At 36.6% G+C, this 23,039-nt stretch overlaps 1 protein-coding gene across 3 annotated transcripts in view; it reads right to left on the bottom strand.

Moving 5' to 3' along the window:
• MYO5B (myosin VB) overlaps positions 1-23,039 on the bottom strand; it is a 565,377-nt gene that overhangs the window by 226,798 nt on the left and 315,540 nt on the right. For all 3 annotated transcript variants that reach the window (XM_074208686.1, XM_074208684.1, XM_074208685.1), the window contains exons 7-9: positions 19,029-19,110; positions 10,260-10,367; positions 5,781-5,890 (exon numbers count right to left, since the gene is read on the bottom strand). In XM_074208686.1, coding sequence (XP_074064787.1) covers positions 5,781-5,890; positions 10,260-10,367; positions 19,029-19,110 — 300 coding nt within the window. The remainder of the gene's footprint in view (positions 1-5,780; positions 5,891-10,259; positions 10,368-19,028; positions 19,111-23,039) is intronic.

The following is a 23,039-nucleotide window of genomic DNA, read 5'->3' as shown; positions in this document are numbered from 1 at the left end:
AAAATTGGGAGATAACTTTTGACATAGAAAGGAATAGCTCTGATGTATTAGACAGAGCACTGAACTAGGAGTCAGAAGGATCCTGCTCTGTGGGTACTGCTACTAGCAGGATGTTGGATAAGTCCTTTCAACTTGGATGTAAAACAAAGAGATAGTACTGGTCTTTCTTTAATGTCCCTTCCAGTTTTAAATTCCATGGATCTATGAAACCATTTATAACAAGTGACCCAGAGATCACAGCACTGGAAGGGAGACCTCAGGGTCCTTTAGCTTAAGTTCTTTATTTTACAGATGAAGAAAATGAGATTCAGAAAAGAAGAAGAAATCCCAAGTCCTAGAGGTAGTGGTAGGCTGGAACTAGAGCTCCAAAAGGTATCCTTTTCTTTATTTAATAATATCTCATTGATGTTAGAATTCATCCTCAATCAGAGCCTTGGATATAGGTAGGAAGGCATACTGGTTGGTAGTTACTGCAAAAGCAGTAACTAACAGGCTTTGGATCCCCTGGAAATTCAGGGTTGAGGTTGAAGGGCCTGAATGAGGTAACAAATACTCAGAATTGCCCATTTGAGGAACAGGAAGAGAAGACTGGAGATGGCAGCCCTGGCTCCTGTTGTCTTGGTTTCTGGGTACAGATTGCTGATACAGTAATAATAAAGTTACTTACATTTATATAGCATTCTAATGTTTAATTTGAGATAATATATATATATATATATATATATATATAAATACATAACACCTAATACATAACATATAGATATAATACATATCTATATGTATTAGATTTTAGTATTCTAATACTTAAACGGATTGTCCTCTAACCCAGAGCTATTATCCCCTTTATACAGATGGGGCAACTGACTTCCATGAGGCAAAGTAGATATTAACTATTTTTTCTTTTTGTTTTTGCAAGGCAATGGAGTTAAATGACTTGCCCAAGGTCACACAGCTAGGTAGTTAATTAAGTGTCTGAGATTGGATTTGAACTTAGGTCCTCCTGACTCCAGGGCTGGCACTCTACGCACTGTGCCACTGAGTTGCTCCTTAGATATTAACTTTTACTGTTATTATCAACAGCCCCATGTGGATGTGGCAGGAAAGAGCTCTAGTTGGGAACAGCTTCAAGATCTACACTCAGAAACCCAGGAAGCCTTTCTTCTCAGGATTCCCTTTCTGGGGATAGAATGTAAACTGTTTTTGTTCAGTTGCTTCAGTCATGTCTGACTCTTCGTGTCCTATTTTCTGTTTTCTTGGCAAAGATACTGAAGCAATTTGCCATTTGCTTCTCCAGCTCCGTTTACAGATAAAGAAACAGAGGCAAACAGGATTAAGTTGTTTGCCCAGAGTCACATGGTGTCTAATTCCAGATTTGAACTCAGGACTTCCTGAATGCAATGCATTAAGACATTCAAGTATTAGCATCCATGTGGTCTGTCCACTGTTCAACCTAGCTGCCCAGTCTGTAAGTAGTGTTTTGTATTTTTTATTCCTAGTGTCCAGCCCAGCCCACAGAGGAGAGTGCTCAACAGTTCTGCCCTGGGAGTCAAGAGGACCCAAATTAAAATTCCACCTCTGGTCCTCAATACCAGTGAAGCCTTCAAAATAAGTTACTCCATATTTTTGGCTTCAGCTTTCTCAATTATAAAATGAGGAGATAACTAGATGATTTCTTGCATCCTTTCCTGCTTTAGGTCTATGATCCAAGATAAATGAGATTAATATCATCCAATATTAAAATCATCCAATCAATAAGCATTTATTAAGAGCCTACTATGTGCCTGATACTGAGATCAATAAAGTGCCTGAAGTCAATTTCCTAGTTTCTATGTTCAAATGCAAAGGTTCTTCTGCTTAATGGCAATCTATAGTTAGGTCCTACAAGAAAATCCATGCGTTTCCTTCAGAATGTCTTCTCTTTGTAAGAATTAGCTCATTCAATGAGATGCCTCTCTCATTGTCTGGGTCATTCCTCATTCCCTTGCCTATGCCCACCTGGGAACTAAAGGGCCTATTAGAAAGCTTATTAATTCGAAGGATGAAATGGAGAGCTTCAGAACAAGACGTGCCACCCCATAATGACTCCAAATTGCTCCTGGGACAAGCTCTGATGAGGCTGCCTTGTGAGGTTTAAATGAGAGCACATTCTGTGAAAATGAACCTGGCAACTAAGCCATCTTCCTCCTCCAAGTCTAGCTCCCTGAGGCAGCCAACTTCTGTAGTGATGGAGCTGAAAGGGTGCTTGAATTGTAGTCAGAGAAACTGAGTTCAAGTTTTGACTCTATTACTATTTGTGTGACCTTGAAAAAGTTTCAGTTCCTTTCTTGCAAGAGGTGAACAAGAAAATCTGTACTGCACATGCTTCATACAATTTTGGTTTGTCAATAAACATTCATTGAGTGCCTACATTGAACCAGGCCCTGTGCTAAGGTTTAAAATAAAGGATCTGGGGATCTAAAATAGAGGCAAAGGAAAATATAAATTCTAGGGAGGCAAACATGTTATAATGAACAAGATATCTCAGTTTTCTCATTTGTAAAATGAGGGGTCTGGGAGAGAGAGGCAATAATCATTTATAAATCACCTACTAGGTGCCAAGCACTTTTTACAAATATGTTTTTTTTTATTTTTTCCTCCTTATTTATTATTTGTTCCACATAATAATTCCACAAGGTGGGTATTATCATTATTATACCCATTTTTAAATTGAAGAACTTGAGGCAAACAGTAACTTCTTCAAAATCACACATCTAATAAGTATCTGAGATCAGATTTGAACTTGGGAAGATGAGTCTTCCTGACTCCAGGTCTGTCACTCTATTCATTGTTCCACCTAGTGGCTTGAAGTTGATGATTTCAAAGGACCTTCTAGCTCTAAATTTCTATGAAAATAAAATTCACATTTATATAGTGTTTAAGTTTTACAAAACATTTCTTAATGACCCTAGTCCTCCCAGCTGCTAAAACATATTGGGTAAATAAAGATCATTTGAAAAGGAAAGAAAAACATTAACTTTAAGGCAGCATGTGGAGGGTACTGGGAAAGGTCTTGAGGAAAATATGATAAAATTTAAAATTAGTTATTGTCATCATAAGACACTCACTAAAAGGAACCTTCTGAGTCTTTCATTTTACAGATGAATAAACTGAGGCATAGATGGTTTGGTGACTTGCCTGAGGTCACTTATCTAAGGTCACTTGTAAAATGGAAAGTAGAACCGGAATTAAAGAGTAGGTTTCCTGATCACTAGCTGGTGTCTTTCCTCTATGTCTATTTATTTAGCACAAGCATTTCTTGGATTAGCTAATTGTCCAGAGATGCTGGATATTTGTTTGTTTTATACTTGTTCAGCAATGAGGGTTCACAAAATGCTCCTGTCCTACTTAGGTTGGCATCCCTGATTTAAAGTCATCCATTTTCAAGGAAAGGGACCAGAGGGTTCTTGGCAGGCAGTGAGCTGGCAAGCCTCCTATTGGTTGATGCTGACTGGCTTCCAAGAAGTGCTTAAATGCAAGGACTAGCACCATGGCTAGGTCCCCTGACAATCAAATGTACTCCTGGCAACAGTGTCCACCCAAGAATTGCCTGCTTACTTTCTCACTGAGGCTTGCAAAATGTGAATTTAGTGAGGTGCCAGGCAGAGAGGACCCTAAGAAAGGCAACCACTATTGGCATCCGAGAGCATAATCATACAGCACCAGGGAAGCACATAAAAGAACAAGAAGGCTAGATATGTTCCTTGGGAGAACCCAGTCCAATTGCAGGAATCACTGCTTCCAGAGCAGGGAACATGAAGCATATGTGACCTCTCATGCTCTTTTGACTGCTGATTAAAAACAATAACAGATTGATTTAGAATCATGCAATTACATTTAAGCTTAATTAAATGATGCTAAATCCATTAAAATACTCTGCATTGAGGGGAACAGATGACTTTTATGGGTCCAGGTTGCCAAATATAAGAAACAAATTGCCTCTGGTATCCAAATTATTGTATGTTATAGCATCTCCAAGGTAACAATGGCATTTACAGAGCACATTTTCACATATTAATTAAAAATTAAAACTGCTCAGCATGGGATGTTCTGCTTACTGTGGGGAAGTCCATCTAGAAGACTCATTATGTTCGCGTTGTAGGAATAAGTCAGAACCAATTCTTACCATAAAGATGTGTAGGGGGGCTACTTTCTGCTTATAGAGTGATAAAGGAGAAATTAGAAGACCTGGATTCAGGCTTTCTCATTTAAGATTTGAGGGGCTTTGTGAGTATCCCTTATCTCTTTGGTCTTCTTCAGTCTTCTTCATTAACCTTGACTTACTACTATTTGGAATCTTTTAGTCTGATCTTTACTTTTATCACCAAAAAGTCCCAGGGAGCATCATCATTCCTTTTTTAATTCCTTTGAATCTCCCCAACTCAAGGGTTTCCCAATGAAAAATCTCCCAGCTATTACAGTTTTAAAATACTAAGAGTTTTGGGACACCCTGTATAACAATGTAGAATTTTCAAAAGCATTTGCTTTGAAGCATATCTGTGAAGTTGATATGGCAAGTATTATGAACCCTGCTTTACAGATGAGAACTCTGAAGTTAGATAACTTAATTGTATTAGGGTCAGATTACTCAGAGAAACATAAATATAAAGCGCAAGTTTCTGGATTTGCAATCACATATCCTAAGTCAAAGTCTAGCATTCTTTTAATGAAACTGTGTTGCCTCCAATAATCACTGGCTAAACAAAAAAAATCATCTAGTTAAGATTATAGAAAAAAGTTCAGTTTTTTTCTATGATTATGTTGGCAATAACATTCCCTGGAATTTAGAGTTTACCAAATAAACTGTAACCTTCTTGGGCACCAGGATTTTGCCTTTTACTTCTGTATACTACTCATAGTAAAGAATTAAATCCAGAATAGGTTCCTGTTACATCACTGAACAAGGTGTCTGGCACATGGTGGGTGGGTGCTTAATAAATACTTATTGATTGAATGACTAGATAATTAAAAGTAGACTACAGATTGGATGATATTTACCCAGTTTCTCTAAGGAACAAAAAGATGTCAGTTATTCAATAAATATTTGCGGTGCATAACTTCTTCCTTGCTTCATGCCCTCAAGGAGTTTGTAATCTAGTTGAGATATTAGAAACAGTCATAAAAACATATGCTGATGAATGTAGTCCCAAGGTATGCCAGTGTGTCAGAGACTAGCCCTTTAACTTCAACAATCTGACTGGGCATTACTGTAAGTATCTCCTGCTTTGGCCATGCAGCTGTCCTCATTTATTTGTTTTATCTCTCTAACTGGATTGAAAAAAAAATCATTGAAGAAAGGGACCACGGATGGAATCTACTATTTCTCATTCTTACAATGGAATATCTAGCATAAAGACTTTTCTGCTGACAGCATCTCATGGAGTGCTATGTGCCTGAAAGCTCTTGATAATACCGAATGTACATATCAAATTCCCAGTACTTTAGACTTTGAGATATTGGAAACTTAAGACCACCTGTCTGTTCTCTTAGGGAGTAGAATCAGATAATGTTTCATTTACACTGAAAAAATTAATGGGTTGAAAAGGAGTACAAACTCTTTACAAAAAGACACTACTATCCAGTAAATCATATTAGTTGTCAAAGAGCAGGCTAAGAAAACATTATCATTAGAAATAAATAACACCTCATATTCTTGGAGTGGAGAGTAGCACATAAGTAGTATAAATCTATAATCACACAGTAAATTATAAGGATTGTCTTATTGGTATGGGCATACAACTCACTGATATGCTACAGGAATCTCCATCACGTTCAGCTTGAATCTCCACATTTCCAAGGTGCAGTATAGAAGCAATTATCTTAAAAATACTTATCTGGTGGGACTCTCTCACTCCTAAAAGGTAAAGGAAAAGGAATGAATTACTCCCACTTTCCATAGCAGGATAGAAAGTGATATTTAGCTATCTTAAAGTATGTTTGTGTGTCTACGTTTGAGTGTATGATATTTTTGTTCAGAGACAACAATTTTACAACACCCTAGAAAAGTAATCACATTTCAAAGGAATAGTGCTGAGGATGAAAAGGATTTTGAGTCTAAACTATTAATTCCTCACCAAGAACCACATGGGTCAGATTGGCGAGGTCAGGGTAGCAATTTAACTTGTTTGACAGCGAAACAGAAGGGACCATCATGCAGACTCATCTTGGACTTCATTTCAACCACACATTTTAAGGACATTTTTATGGTTCCATAAGGAAAGGTAATTTATCTGTAATAATCATTCTCCAAATATAATCTCCTACAAACATCTGTGACACACATCTAAAGGGCTATCAGGGGAAAGCAAGGAAGCCTCTTCAGGGAATTGTTAGGATAAGGGCTGTGAAGGCAAGTTGTCAGTCCCAACTCACCTCCCCCTTCACAGACTCCACCTTGCCAAACCATGCCTATTGGAAATACACCTGAATCTTTATAGATATAAATGTACACAGTCAAATTTCAACTTTCCATGAGAATGCAGGACCACCAGGTATAGATAATGAAAAAAATATATTTGTTGTTTTTATGATGGGAATTTTTTTAAGGCATTAAAGCCCATTTTTACTTAAGCTAATAGGAAAGTGAGTTTGTATTCCCTGCTCATAGCCTAGGATACAAAAGAAAATCAACTTTGATCAAAAAAAGTGTCACAGATCATTCAAGAAGTGAATATGACACACTTACCCACACAAGCAATTCCAATCTAGTTTTGATTAACATTGACAGTCCCTTCTCCCAGCTCTCATGACATCCATGGTGATTTAATGAACTTGTCAAAGAGAAGCATGTTAAAGTACTACTGCTATGTGGGTTAGGGGCTGGTGCTTCAGAATAGTGCATGAAGATAAGTGCTAACATCCCATCCTGCCCATAAGCAAAGCCCTAGTCTATATTTACTTGTAAAACAGAACTCAAAGCTTCCTTGATCAAAGTAGGTCTTGTATGTGTCCCTAGTATGACCAAAGTAGCAGGGGAAAGGAACTTAAAGAGACTGAAAAAATCCATGTTACTGGAGCTTTTCAGTGTTTTCCTTTTTCTTTCTCTCTAATTCATTGTCAAGTAATCACTTTTTTGACAGAACCCTAAGGTGACTCAATAACTTTACAGAGGTTGCTCAGAAAGATATGGGATTATGAGTCAACAATGTGGCATCAGTCCTAAAAACAAGTGCAGGTTGTATTAGGAATAGTACAATATCCAGTTTATGGGAAGTTAAAATAATACCATTTCTATATGATTCTGGACATATTGGAGTTATATATCCAGCTCTGGGAGCAACACTTTAAGAGGGACATGAGAGATGAGAAAATATTCAGAGAAGGATGGCTATAATGATGATGAAGGTCATATAAAATTATATGGAAACCAGGTCATATAAAATTTTTTAAGGAAGTTTACTTAAAATTTACTTAAAAACACAACAAAATTTAGGTGTGGAAGTGATATCTATCTTTGTATATTTAAAAGGTTCCAAGGCAGAAAAAGAGGTTTAGCTTTACTGATGCAGCGCAAAAGAATATGGGTCAATGAGTAAAAAGTATACAAGATTTGGATTTTGACAATATAAGAAAGAAAGTTTTAACAACTATTGAGGTTCAAAAAGAGGTTTCTTTTCTTTTCTTTTAAGGAGGCAAACAGGGCTAAGTGCCTAGAGTTACACAGCTAATAATTCTCTGAGGCTACATTTGAACTCAGGTCCTCCAGATTCCAGGGCTAGTACTCTATCCATCGTACCACCTACCTGTTCCACATAGGTTTCTTTTTAATTTAGTCTAATCTTCCTAGAGATAGTCACCTAGCCTCCACTGGCATCTCTGCCAGAGGATATTATTTGAAGGGAATAGCAAGTTATGCATAGTGAATTTATCATTTCATATAAAATTGTATTTCTTTTTTTAACCGTACTATATTGTGAAAATGCTTGTTTTTTCTATAAAGTAAAAATAAAAATTTTAAAAAGATTTTTGATTTTTCAAACATTTTTGTTATTATCACTTAGATCATTTAGCAAGAATGCAATTATAAAACTCTTTACCAGATTTAATCATCTTCAGAGAATTATGATTCCCCTAGTACTGGCTCATACATTCTGCTCAGACATACTGTCTGCTACAAATACAATATTTAACGCCCTTATGCTAAGGGTCAGTCATGTCAAATGCATTCTTCCTATTTCCCTTGGATAAAAGGGCTCAAGAAGGGAATCCTGGGGGTGGTAAGGCTTAGAAATGCAGAGGGAGACAAGAGGGAAGGATGAAAAAAATCAAATCTATTATTCAGCTACTGGGAAAACTGAACAATATCTGCTGACTTGAGCAACTGAAATTTAAATATTCCTCTCTTTTTACACAGGGATCTGCTTGCCATGCAATATTCAAAGCTAATTCCAAGCTAAAAATGCCACCCTGGGAAGCTCATGTAGACCAGTCAGTTCAATCCATCATCCTTTCTTCAACAACTACATTTTTTTGGTATAACCATGATTGCTTCTTACCTTCCAAAGTTCAGAAGTATATTCAAACATCTTCAAATACCCTATTGAGGATCAACTGATTCTCCATCAATTATTGATACTCTTCAAGAATCCCTCTCCATATTTTGACCAAGGTCATTTTTTGCTTATAGAAGCTTTCCAGAGCTATTTTTTTGTTCCCATTGAATTGAAGTGAAAATTTTTCTTCTCTTCTAATTATAATCAAATTAAATAATAATGAAGATTTCTTTGATGATTGCAATTGGGAATTTAGAAGTCATAGTTTAAAGAGTAGGATATCACATCTAGCTTCCACAGAACTCTACATGGAGCTGCAAAGAAGTGTTAAGAATCAATGTTCTAGAAATATCTATTGACAAGATCAAGAGGAAGCCTGTTAAAGCAATAAAAGCTCAATAAGAAATATTTTAAAGTTAGAAAAGGCCCTAATATTCATTTTAAGAGGTAGCCTGATTAGACAGAGTGCTGAACATAGAGTCAAGAAGACCTGACTTTTGGTTTTGCTTCTGAAACTTACTTTTCTTGTTTCCTTAGGCAAGTCACTTACTTTGCTGGGCCTTGGATTCCTCATCTGTAAAATGAGGTTAATAATACTTATCTCACAAGATTATTGTGAGAATCAATGGCATTTTACACACACACACACACACACACACACACACACACACACACACACATGTAAAGTTCAATAAAAATGTTAGCTGCTATAAGTACTATTATTATTAAACTATACAGTCTATACAGAGAAGGAAATGGCAAACCATTCTAGTATCTTTGCCAAGAATTGCAAAAGGAATTATGAAAAGTTGGATATGGCTGAATACAGTTCAACCTTCTTGTTTTTTATAAGAGGAATTTGAAGTCCAGAGAAGGGAAGTAACTTGTGAATGGCAAAGCTAAGAGAAGAATAAGAGGACCATAATCTTGGTCTTCAAATAGATAAAGAGCTAGCCTGTGGAAGAGATGCTAGAATTAGTCATTTTGACTCAAAAAGCAGATCACAGGACAATAGGTGGAAGGCACAGAGAGGCTGATTTTTACTGAACATAAAGAAATGCATTTAAGCAATCAGAAACATGTCAACAATGAAACAAGGTAGATTCATGAAGGACAGAAGGAGGTAGCTCTCCATTGCTGAGAGTAATGAAATGGAGGCTGGATGACAATGTTAAGAGCTATGCTAGGATTTCCTTCACCTTCCTAGTGGAAAGGTTGGATTTGATATACTCTGAAGGTCTCTACAATCTTAAAGATTCTCTGTGATTCCAAATTCTGAATCTCCCAAGAATCAATTTAGGGTTTTTTTTCCCCACTATGCTGCTTCCAAACCCATGCTTTGAGGGAGAGAGGTAGTATCTTAAATCAATCTCACTGAAGATTTGTTTTGTAATTGAGATAATCCATCTCCATCTGTTTCACTGATCTGAAGGAGTGAGAACCTAATGATTCTGAGTGACTATGAGAACCTCTGAACTTTGCTGTTTCTGAAAATGAGGGCTGCATCTTAGATATCTTAGTATCCTAGGTCTGGAATGCCAGAAGCTTTTATAATCTTGTCATAGGAAAAGGAGATTCCCTCCTCCAAAGAGTTCTCTCCAAAGATCTCCAAAACCACTATCCCCATGTAATTCTCCTGATTTCATAACACCCCCACCCCCACTTGTACCCCTCATCCACACCTCTATCCCTACCCCCACCTTTATCCCCCCTCCCCCTAAAAAAACTTACCAAGAAGAGTAAAGGCTTGTCTGGTTTTCTCAAAGTCTTCTGCATCATCCACACCTTCAATAGATGTGTCTCTTCCCTGAGAGACATAGAAAAAGTCCTCGGCACATGCTGTTGTGGGGGAGTAGGAAGGAGAGAAAGCATGAAAGTTGTGTCATTCCTAAATACAGTTTACATTTTGTAGTCAATCAGGATCTCTCTTCTTTCTATATCCTACTCCCAGAAATTTTATTTCTATAATGAGCAGGCACAAGACTCATAAAGTAGAGATGACTTCTGATTTATGCATATTAATAGGTTAGAGGGAAGACTGGATGATACAAAATAGTAAGTTATATCTTGTACCAATTATAAGTGTTAATTTAAGCAAATACAACCCATGAAAAGATGGATTAAAACAAAAAAAAGTCAGACTGGGATTTTTCTCTTTAAAGAAGTTTAGAGGGGCAGCTAGGTGATGGAGTGATATAGCACAGGCCTGTAGTCAGGAGGACCTGAGTTCAAATGTTACCTCAGACACTTAATAATTATTTAGCTGTGTGACCTTGGGCAAGTCACTAAATCACACTGCCTTAAATAAATTAAAAAATTAAAAAAGAAATTAGAAATGATGATGGTGATGTTTTATTCTTATTTTTATATTTGACAGAGTTTAGGGAGAAATGCTTCTGAGTTGAATTATTTTCCTATTAATCTTTTATGTGTAATATTTGTCAGACTTTTGCATGATAGATAAAAATAACTGATTTTTACAATAAAGAATTATTGGGATGTTGGTTCATTTTCTGAAGTCTCAGAAGCATCTTTGGGGAAAACTTCAACAGCAAAAATAATGCTGGGAATGAAATATACTTTTTTCATTCCCTATAAAGTCTTCCTTTTTTTTCATAAATCTTTACTTTTAAATTTTTTCATTCTCTATAACTGGATATCAAGTATGACAACATCTATTAAAACATTCTTTTTTATAACTTTATGTCTGGGTAGATGTAGGTAAAGTTTCATGGGTAATATGTTTCTACTTATAGAAATCTCAAGAATATTTTAGAGTATATTTATACTATGAGAAATTGATTTGTTTATGAAAGCTAATGATATGAATATGGAATTATGTTCTTCTGATAATATTTTTCTATGTATCAATAGGGTGGCTAGGTGGTGCAGTGGATTGCATGCCAGCCCTGGAGTCAGGAAGACCCAAGTTCAAATCTGACCCCAGACATTTACTAGTTGTGTTAACTTGAACAAATCACTTAACTCTTTTTACCCCAGTTTCCTCATCTGCAAAATGAGCTGGAGAAGGAAATTGAAAACCATTCTAGTATCTTTGCCAAGAAAACCCCAAATGGGGTCATAGAGAATTGGACATAACTGAAATGACTTAACACCAAGTATCAATAGGTTCTACATTTCTGCACCATGAAGTCAAATGCTACACAAGTTCTGCTGTTTTCCTGCATAATTGGAACTGATCAACAAATTCAGAATGCTGAAGGATAGCCCTTTTGTCAGATCTAGTGGCAATGCCTGGTGGCAAATTGTCATGTTAAATCCCCTTTTCCATAAGCAAAACTTCGTGACTCGACATTTCCAGCACTACTTTGAAGAAATATTATTGACTGAGCTAATGTAGATGTTGTTCAAGGAAGACCTTTTGTTTCCACTCTTATCTTAACTGCATTTGGAGATAAATTACCTTCTGGTACATTGTCAGGTCCAATGGCATATATCCAATCAGCCTTTTACTACTTCTCAGTGAAGTGTTGTCTATTTCAAATGTATTTTGGTAAGTTTTTAACATGATTATTGTGTGCTGAGGATGCCTAGAGCAGGGATTCTTAACGTTTTGCCTATGGACATCTTCTCATAATAATATTTTTAAATGCATATAATAAAATAGGGTAAGAAAGGAAACAAATTATTTGATCAAACTATTTAAAAATATAAAGTTTTAGGTTCCCAAGTTAAAGATCACTGATCTAGAGGCTAAACAGTGGCTAGAATAGTGGTTCTGAGAATCAAGAAGATTTCTATGTCTATCTGTCTGTTCTCTCTCTCTCTCTCTCTCTCTCTCTGTGTGTGTATGTGTGTGTGTGTCTTTTTTGTACTTTCTCATATTTTTCCTTTTTTTGTTGTATAGTCATTTTTCAGTACTGCCCAATTCTTTGAGATATTCTTTGAATTTTCTTGACAAAGATATTCAAATGGTTTGTTATTTCTTTTTCCTGGCTCATTTTGGAAATGAGGAACTGAGGTAAATGGGATTAAGTGACTTGGTCAGACAGAGTAAACTGTCTGAGGCCAGATTTGAACTCAGGAAGATATCTACTTGACTGCAAGTCCAGCATTCCATCCATTGAGCCATCTAGCTTCCCCGTTTCCATTTTAGTAGCAAATTTCCAAGTTACCAAGATCTGTCACATCTTATACTTTAATATTCCTAAAGTGGCAATAAGTATTGATGAAATACTCTAGTACTCCTTTTTTCTTATTGATACATACAAGAACCCTTATAGAAAACTGAGAGGAATGAGAATCCAATAAAGAATGTTGGAACCAAAAACTCAGAGAAGATGTTCTGTTCCAGGTCTGTGAAGTTTGGTAGTATAGAGGTGCTGGGTACTAGTCATGGGAAAAGGAAAGTCACCATGATATGGAGGATACCCCAGATAAACCCCACCTTACTGCCTAATTTTGCCCTAAATAGAACACCGTGATCTAAAATGGTTTGCTTGGATCTGAGTCACATTAAGACCTTGGAGTGAAGGTGAGCTCAAAGTTGAAATTTCATATGCAAGTTGGGGAAGAGGACTATCTCTTCGTGTCTGCTTTGCTGTTCCAAATGGAAACTCACAGTCTGTCACTGCAGATGCACTTACTGTTCAACTGATAATCAAATCCAATTAGAGGGTTGATTCAGTGGACTGTTAAAGGACTTCCATAAGAAATTTCATTGAGACACTTAAGGAAGGGAATAGATATTATTGTTATAGTTATCGTCAATAATAAAGACTAGCATTTATAAAGTTCTTTAAGGTACAGCTGGTGGCACAGTGGATAGAATAATAGCGTCTGAAGTCAGGATTATCTTCCTGAGTTCAAATCTAGCCCCAGACACTTATTAGCTGTGTCTATCTGGACAAGTCATTAACTCTGTTTGCCTCAGTTCTTCAACTGTAAAATGAGATGGAGAAGTAAATAGCAAACCAATCCAATATATTTTCTGATAAAACTGCAAATTCAGTTGGGAAGAGTCAGAAACAACTGAAACAACTAAACAACTTAAGCAAATATGTATTTTCTCACTGGTTCATCAAAACAACCCTGTGAGATAGGTGCAGTTCTTATTCCCTCTTTAGCACTAAGGAAACTGGGGCACAGAAAGGTTAAGTGATTTGCCCACAGAATCTAAAGAGGCATCTGAATTCAGGATTTCTTGACTTGAAGTCCAAAGCTTTATACATATCAGCACCTAGTTGAAGATTTCTCTGACCAGGATAGGGCAGGGAGTCCTGGTCTGAGGTTTGAAAGATCTCACAAGTTTCCTATAGGTAACCACCTCAAGAGCCTTATATTCCTCTGCACAATAACTGTCTGTTGACCACGGGCAATGAAAACAGGCTAAAATGATGCCATGGTATTGTACTGCTACTCCGAGTTTTCAAGGAAGAGAAAAAGGGAAACAGGATTTTTTAAAAAATTATTTATATTACAGGCAAAAAAAAGAAAGTGAGCTAGGCTTATCTACCAGCAAAGTGGGATAATTTCAAGCATGGAGAAAAATAGAACATTTTTCTGCCCTTCTGAAAGATAATGGGTATATCTGAGATGCTAAATAAATTATGAGAGGGGGAGGTGGAAAAGAGGAAAAAAAGACAGAGGATAAGGAGGGAAAGGAAGGAGACAAGGAAGAGAGTAGAGGAAAGTAAAGAGGAGAAGGACAGGGAAAGGGAAGAAAAGGAAGTAGGGTACTCAGTGCTGCTTCTACTGCTAGTGTCTGAGATGGGATTCAGATCCTTTAGATTCCAAATCCAATGGTTCTCTACATTATACCACACTGCTATTGAATGAATTGTAGGGGAGGCTTTTATCTCTCTTTGTATTATGTTCTATTGTCAGACTTAACATTTCATTCCATCCATCTCAAGATGGAAGAAGAACAAGAAGATTTGGAAGTGGCAGAGAAGAAAAATGGGCTGGAAAACAGAAGAGGGCAATGGAGAGAAAAGGAGGGGGAGAAAGAAAAATACAAGTAACAAGACATCTTTATATACCAAATGAACATTTGGGACATATAATGTTAAAGAATGTTTATTTTTTATGTCTTTCTAAATTTGAGACATATACAATTTCTTCCATTAACTGAATTTTAGTTTTCTAATCTTAGAAAAATCACTGTCTGCCCTGAATCCCAATCTCCTTCTACAAGTAGTTTCCAAGTCTCATCACCTCTAGCACAATCATAAGTCTAGCATCAGCTTCTCTCTCTCTTCATTTACAAGCTCACCAACTTAATTCAAGCCTTCTCTTCTTATATCTCCTCTAAAGTATAGTGAATATCAAAGAACTGGAACTTAATTTATATTTTTTTTCCTCCTCTCATTTGGACAATTGTAACAACCTTCTAATTGGTCTTCCTTCCAGTTTCTCTTTTCTCCAATCCATCCTCCACACAGTAAGTAAAATAATTTTGCTAAATAACAAGTCTGAGTATGTCATTCCTTCCTCAGGAACCCTCTGAAGCATGTTATTGTCCAAAGGATGAAATCTAATCTCATGAGCTTGATATTTAAGCCTATTACAATTTGGCTTCAGTCTTCCTTCCTAGGCTTATTATTCATTTTTTTTCTGGTTCCATCCAAATTGACCCACTTGCTGTTTTCCAAAATATATGTCTATCATTCATTGCTGTGCCTTTGGAAAGACTTCCTCATGTCTGAGCTGTACCACTGCATACTAGAATCCTTGGTCTCCTTTAAGGCTCAATTTCAGTGACAACCCTAAGAGAAAACCTTTCTTGATTCTCTCAGTTGTCAATACTCTCTCCTTCCTCCTTCTCCTCCAATTATTAACCATATATTTATTTACCAATGTACCTCCTTCCAACAGAATGCAAGTTCCCTGAGGGCAAGAACTATTTTGCTTTGTTTTGTTTTGTCTTTGTATCTTCAGTGACTAGCATATATTTGTTGAGTCAGATTGGAAATGAAAAAATATGAAACAGGGAGCAGTTGGACAGCACCCACGATGCTTTTAGATTCAAAGACTTATATGTTTAAGGGCCTGAGAAGTCATTGAGTCTACTCCACTCATTTGACAGTTGAAACTCTGGGCCAGGAAAGTTATATTGCATCCCCACAGTTATTCTGCTGCTAAGGGTTTGAGATAGGATTTGCACCCTTCAGATTCCAAGTCCAATGCTTCTGTCTATTATAATACAATACTACTCATTGATTGTTAGTGCAGGTTTTTATCTATCTATATGCTATATTCCAATGTCAGACTTGGCATTGAATTCTATCCATATCAAAAAGGAGAAAGGGCAAGAGGACATGGCACAATGCAAATCCATCCTTTCCTGGTAGGGGAAAAGAAGATGATTTTACTCAATTGAGTTTCAGAAATATACTCACATGCTTTCTTTTCTCATGATGGTGAATCTTATTAGTTTTATTTTTGTAACTTGAGGACACAGAGTACATTTTATGAGGAGTAGAAAAGAATGCTATGAAGGGATAAAGATTCTCACTGGACCCATCAGCAGTTACTAGGGTGGCTACTTGTGGTTTGCAATCACAGAGACGCATTAGTACTCCAGATTCTAAAGTCAGATGCTTGCAACCATATAGCAAATTTAACTGAAATGTCTTAAGAAAGTTCTAGTGTCAGTAATGGATCCTTGTGTATCTCTAAGATCTTCTTGGTTTGCAAATAAAAGGGCAGAAGTATGAGTTACTGATAAAATTATGTTATTTTATACCATCTTACCCAGCAGGCTAAATATCTCTTCATGATTCCAAGGCACAAATGATGAAAAAAAAGTCATTTTTCCACATCAATAAACTAAATGAGTGGAAAAGAATTAAAACAATGTTTCCTATTACTTTTAAAGTTGCACTCAGAATAAAATTGCCCAATTATGCCCTAAAATGGTACTACCATTATTTGCTCATTTTAGACAAAATCAGTGCTTTGGAATCTATCCCTTCATCACAAAAGCAAGACCTCTCCCATCCACCACTTCCTTTGGATGGCAAGGAGTGCAACATGAATTAAGCTTTAGTTTTCTAATCATCATCTTCTGAAATAGAAACTTTTATATTTCTTACCTTTAATTCTTCTATATCACTTTTCATAACCAAACAATACACAGGTCCTGCTAATTAAATCCCTGTAATACTTCTCACATTTTTTTCTCTCTTCCACTCCCAATGACACTGCCATAATACAGTCCTCACTGGCAATCATTTGTCCTACTGAAATAGCTTCCTAGTTGGTCTTTCTATACTCACCCATTTACCTCCAATCTAGTCTTCATGTCACTGTCAGTATAATTCTTAGGCACTGATCTTGTCATGCTGCTCTTTTGTCTACTGTGAAACATGTGAACAACTTTCTCTAGCATCAAATGCTTTCCATAACTTGGTATTGTCCTGTTCTATCATTTTCTTCTACACCTGCCATGCTTGTCACACCAGACTAACCAATTAAACAAGTAGCATTTGTTAAATGCTCTCTATGTTTCAAGCATGCACTAGATGCCAAGGAGTCAGATTTATCATCGAGATTCTCCCAAGGAGAATATGGGATGGGGGGGATTCATGTCCACAAAAAACAAATACATGACATGTACAAGAAACATAGAGTGTGATTTTGAGTAGTGGGATTAACAACTAAGAAGAATCATGAAAGGTCCTTAGAAGATTGTCTTGATCTGATCTCTAAAAGGATCTAAGAATTCCAAGGAAAATCAGGAAGGAGAGTTTGTCAGGCACTTAGGAGAATGTTGAGTGGGCCCACCTACGCAAAAATACGAAAGCAGAGGATGACTTTTATATATGAGGAACAACAAATAGGCAGAGTGTATGATGGAGAGAAATCTGTAACTAGATAGAAAGATAGACTGGAGTCAGAGTATGGAGATTCAATGTAGTAGTCTATGTTTCATTACAGTAGTAATAAGAAACCACTGAAGATTTCTGGATAGGAAGGTGACATAGTAAAGTCTGCTTTAGGAATAGCATTTTGGCAAATTTTTGGAAGATGGCATTGAAAGAGGAGGAGACTAGATGGATGATTGCCAAAACAAACAGACAAACAAACAAAATCACTAGAAAATATTCCCACCCACCTACACAGAGTTACAATTTAAGGTCAACATTACAAAGGCATGAACTTAATAAAAAATGTAACTTTGAGTCTTTTGTGTCCCTCACACCTGACAAGTGTCTCTTCCTGTGTTCACTAGTGAGTAGCTATTCAGTAGTACTTGTTATAATGCACTTGGGAACAGGAAAGTCCTGGAAGAACAAATTTTAATCCCAGAATTTGAAAGTCAAGTTGTCACTGTCTCTTAACCTGAGGAAGCAAAACATGAAAGCTTCCCCATACTACTAACCAAATGCTGACACCTCTGAAATGTTGGCTTTCCCTTTTTTTGTCAAACACCCACAATGACTCATCCTGCTGGCCAGGCAAAGAGATATTTTCTGTTGTTGATTCTTCTCTCCTCTGTCTGCCACAGCACAGTGCTGCCCAGGGTGGATCAGATACCATTGTTTTCCATGCTAAAGCTTACCCTTCTGTGCATTCATTGCTCTAAAACTGCCTTTTATCTTCACTGTCCATTTGTGTTTTATAAATTTGGTTTTTGAGATTCATTGAGTTCATAATAAAAGTCACAACTCATATGTATTTTCTGTCCTCTACTCTCCCTCCTCTCCCCCCCATACTGTCTCTCCCTGCTTCTCTTCTCATGCTTATGTGTGTGCCACCTTCAGAATAATTTTCAAAGCCTTAATTGTAATGAAATGCTCCTCCCAAAGCTTAGAATATGATGTTTGCTACAACCATCAAAAAGATTAGTATGTTTTATAATGTATGGCGATTTCTGTTCTATATGGCACCTTCCCATCACTTATATGTTCTTCTCAATAGTTCTTTTCTCCAAAAGCATGTTGGAGCAGTTCTGTGGCAGAAACTGATTCATTTTTGATTTTGTGTTACCAGTGCCAAGCATACAATCCATTATTAAGTACTGACTAAATCACTGATAGGTAGGAAAGTAATTGTTATTCTCATTTTATACATGAGGCAAATGAGTCTCAGAGTTCAAGGTCACCCAGTTAGGCAATAACTGAGACTTGTCCCTATGGATAGAATCATAGGTCTAGAAGTAGAATAACTTTAGAGAGTATCCAACAAAATCTCCTTTTGTGATAAATTAATTTTCCAATTGTTAAACATTTATTTTTGTTTCCTCCTGCTCACTTAGAGTCAAGCAAAACAAATCCTCACATTGACTATGACTAAAAAGATATGTCTTGCTCTACATCAACTCTCAGTAAGTAGCTGGGTAGAATTCTTCTAATCCCCATTTCCTCCAACTCCAGAATCAGTGCTGTTTGCACCATACCTTTCTGAGTAGGCCAGAAATCTTGACTACTACACCAAAAGGCTTGTGGAATGATATATGAAAAGTGCTATCAGTTTATTTCCCACCTATCAGTCATTTGAGGTTCCTGTTTCCCATTATGAAATAGGGATACTTACTGAGGGCAAGCTCTTTAAATTCTGGAAGGCTGGCTGCTGCACAGAGCTGATAAAAGATGTGGTAATTCCTTTCTTCATCTGCCTGAAAGAGGGAAAAAAAAGAAAGTTAAGCTGTTTTAGGGGAAGCCACCACAAAGATTTTCCCTTTACCTCCTGCTCTACCATCCTCCCCACATTTCACTCTCAGCCCCAAATAATTCCTTTCTCCCTCAAGGACACATCTTCCATCCATGGCCTGTTGAAATGATTCTATGCATGAAATGAATTTAATTCTCAAATCAAAATAGCTTATCACTGCTATTTAATAAAATATTATGTTAAACAATATGATAAATTCTTATTGAGTATCTGTCAAGAGCAACATATATTGTATGTAAAATGGTATATAAGGTTCACAACTCTGTCCATTATCCTCAAATTTCTTACAACTTTCCTGGAGAGAGAAAAGCAAAATACAAGAGAAGTTATATGACAAGAACCAAATGAGAAGCTTATAGGATTTCAAAAGAGATATAGATCATTTGGGTCTGGGTAATCATAGAAAAGTTCATGAAGTTGGTAGAACTAGAGATTATTGAAGGATAGGTAGGTTTTTAGAGAGATGGGACAGAGAGCTAAGGGTCTTCCAAAGAGGAATGACATGAAGAGCAGTCCATTGCCAAAAGGAAACTCAGATGTTTAGGCAACAAGGGAATGAATTTCAACAAAGTAAATCTAAGATTGCATTCATTGCTTGATTTAGTTATCATTGTCTTGCAACCTGACTTACAAACCCACAACTTGACTCATACTGCTCTTCCAGGTACCAAAAATTCTTTAACTGCTTGATATAATGATCAATATCATGCTGTTTTTCCCTTTGGTCTCATCACTGTTAACAGACTCTTCCCACATATTCTCCACCACTGGTTCATCTAATATTTGTTGTTTTTTTTTTGGGGGGGGGTTTCCCTTGCCTATAAAATTGCTGCTTCTCAGTCTCCTTCATTCACTCATTACCTTTCCATTCCCAAGCAATGTCCTGGATTGCTTTTATCTTCTACACTTTCTCCATTGGTGATCTCATCTCCTTGCAAGGCTTCAGATATCATCTCTAAGCAAAAGACTGTCAAACATATATAACTATTTTTTCCAGGATTTCAATACAGACTATTAACTGCCTGCTGAACATCTTTTTGATGCTGGTATCTCTAATACTTTCATATTCTATCTTTCAACCAATAGTTTCCTATTTGTGCTGAGAACACACACATCCTTCTACTAGTGTCTTATATTGGCAACATCAGAATTATCTTCTCTTCTCTTGTGTTTACATTAGATTATGAATTCCTTGAGGAAAGGAACAGTCTTTTACCTCCTTAATACAGTGACTGACACATAGCAGAAGCTTAATAGTGAATGACTGACCTTCGATCTCCATAAATCCAATATCTTCCCAAGTCCTGCTAATTCTTTCTTTCCAACACTGTTCAAATATTCTTTTTCTCTACAACTCTATTCCAGGTCCTCATCATCTCTTTCTCAAACTATTATAGTAGACTCCTAATAGGTGTCCCTGTTTTTAAATCTCTCTCCTCTCTTCACTCTGCATATAGCTACTAAAAGAAGTTTTCTAATGAACAGGTTATATTTCTAATCACATACTTGCAATATTTCTTCACTGTCAATAGGATAAAAACCTTCAGCCTGTTTGTTGAAGACCTCCATAATCTGGCTTCAAATTAACTTTCAAGTCCTTATTTCATACTATTCTCCTCAAACTAGTTTTCAGACACTTAATAATTACCTAGCCATGTGGCCTTGGGCAAGCCACTTAACCCCATTGCCTTGCAAAAACTAAAAAAAAAAAATCCTAGAAGCTCACAGGAGCCACAGAACAGTAGAGAATCTTAGAAACAATAACTTCAAGGAATGTGATAATCAGGAGTTGGAGCTCACTGAAAAAACAAGCAAGAAAGGAATCAAGCAGATTCATTTGAAATATCAAACACTGGTTAAAGTGCTACAAAAAGGTTGGAGCTAGAAGAAAAAACAAAATAAAAACTTACTACCCTGTAACTAGAGCATCTGAATACCACAGTGGATAGGGTGTTGGATCTGGAGTCAGGAACACATCTTCCTGAGTTCTAATCTGGCCTCAGACATATATTAGCCCTTGTAACCATGGAAAAATCACTTAATCCTGTTTGCTTCCATTTCCTCATCTGTAAAATGAGCTGGAGAAATAAAAGGTAAACCACTCCATTGTTTTTTTCAAGAAAACCCCAAATGGGGTCATGAAGAATCATCATCATCATCATCATCATCATCAGGCTTGGAGATAACAAGAATAAAAGCTTCTGAAAGAAAGGATTACCAAATACCCAAGCATTCAGATGAAAGAGTTTCCTTGATAGTGATGACCTCTGGCACAAGGCTTTCCCATAATTATTTGAGCCCACAATGACTTTTTCCTTTGAAGGTAGAAGGTGGTAGAAGGAATATGAAATTTGTAATCAGAAGATCTGAGTTCAAACACTATCACTTATTATCTATGTGATTGAACAAATCATTGCATTATCTCTGGGATTCAGTTTCTTTATCTGTTAAAGAAAAAGACCATAGTAGATGATCTTTGAGGTCCCTTCCAGCTCCATAGCTCTGATGCTATGATCTTTGGAATTCTCTCTATACTTAGAATTAGAGCCATAGTTTAACAATAATTCATCCTCTAGTTATTTCTTCTAAGTATTGTGTCTCTGGTTAAACAGTAAACCTCTTGACAGCAGGAATACAGGTCTCTTCTGAATTCCCCATATACCTGATCAAAAGGCTAAGCTCAGAGAAAAAATTCCAAGTCATATTGACTGGTTGAACAGTATTGAATTCTCATCCTTCCAAATGAGCCTCCAAATTGGTCTTACTCAACAATATGGTATCTCCATCTACTAGAAAGTATAGAAGCAATAGGGTGAACTTTAAATCCTCCATGACACATGTTATCCCAAAAATCTTTGTGCTATGTTAATCTTTAACAGTTCAAGTAGCTATTTAACAGCTTCAAGCTATTATTTAAAACTTAAAGCTTAAAGTTAAAGACTTCTGAATCATAGTGAACATTTGGCATGTATTGTCATATATGATTTTGCTTAGGCAAGTAGGAGGTAACTAGGCAGGTGATGATTAATAGAAATAATTAAACTATGATTTTTTTTAATACCCATTCCTCCTGCTCTTCTCTCCTCAGCAAGATTAAGAAAAATTCATATACATACATTTACATTCATCATGAAAGTCTTATAGATCATTTAATATATATATATATATATATATATATGCATATATATGTATATATGGCAGGCATTATAGCAATGCAGCCATGGATAGAACATTCCTAACTTCTACTGCCCATCTGGAGATACAACTTGAGAAGTTAAGTTATGCCCTCTCATCATAGTGAGACATTTTAAACTTCATAAAATAATGAAAAAAAATTAACAAAACTGAGATACTCTAAATTACTACATCTTTATTGAGCCAAATTTACAAAGTCTAGAATAATAAACAATATTTTATTTTCATTTTCTTCACCTAGATAAAAATGACTATGTTCTCTAACTCTCTGGGAAGTTATTCTCTCTTTTTTTTTTTTGGTTTTTGCAAGGCAAATGGGGTTCAGTGGCTTGCCCAAGGCCACACAGCTAGGTAATTATTAAGTGTTTGAGACCGGATTTGAACCCTGATACTCCTGACTTCAGGGCCAGTGCTTTATCCACTGCATCACCTAGCCACCCCCGGAAGTTATTCTCTTGTCTGGCCATGCTCCATCCCACTCTGCCAATCTTTACCTCTATCTTTCTGACTTCAATAGATTCTTCTTTTCCCTCTAAAAAGCTCCATTACATATCTAGACCTTCCCATCTCCCAACCTTTGAAGCAGTACCTTGGGAAAGCTGTCCCGCATCTCACTCATTTTGTTCCCTCAAGTTCTACCCTTGACCACAATCACAGAACCATTTAGAGACAGAGGGT

This window comes from Macrotis lagotis, chromosome X, assembly GCF_037893015.1.
Source record: "Macrotis lagotis isolate mMagLag1 chromosome X, bilby.v1.9.chrom.fasta, whole genome shotgun sequence".
In the NCBI taxonomy this organism is placed as follows: Eukaryota; Metazoa; Chordata; class Mammalia; order Peramelemorphia; family Peramelidae; genus Macrotis; species Macrotis lagotis.
Note: the sequence above shows the minus strand (reverse complement) of the source record. Positions and strands in the feature narration are given on the sequence as shown.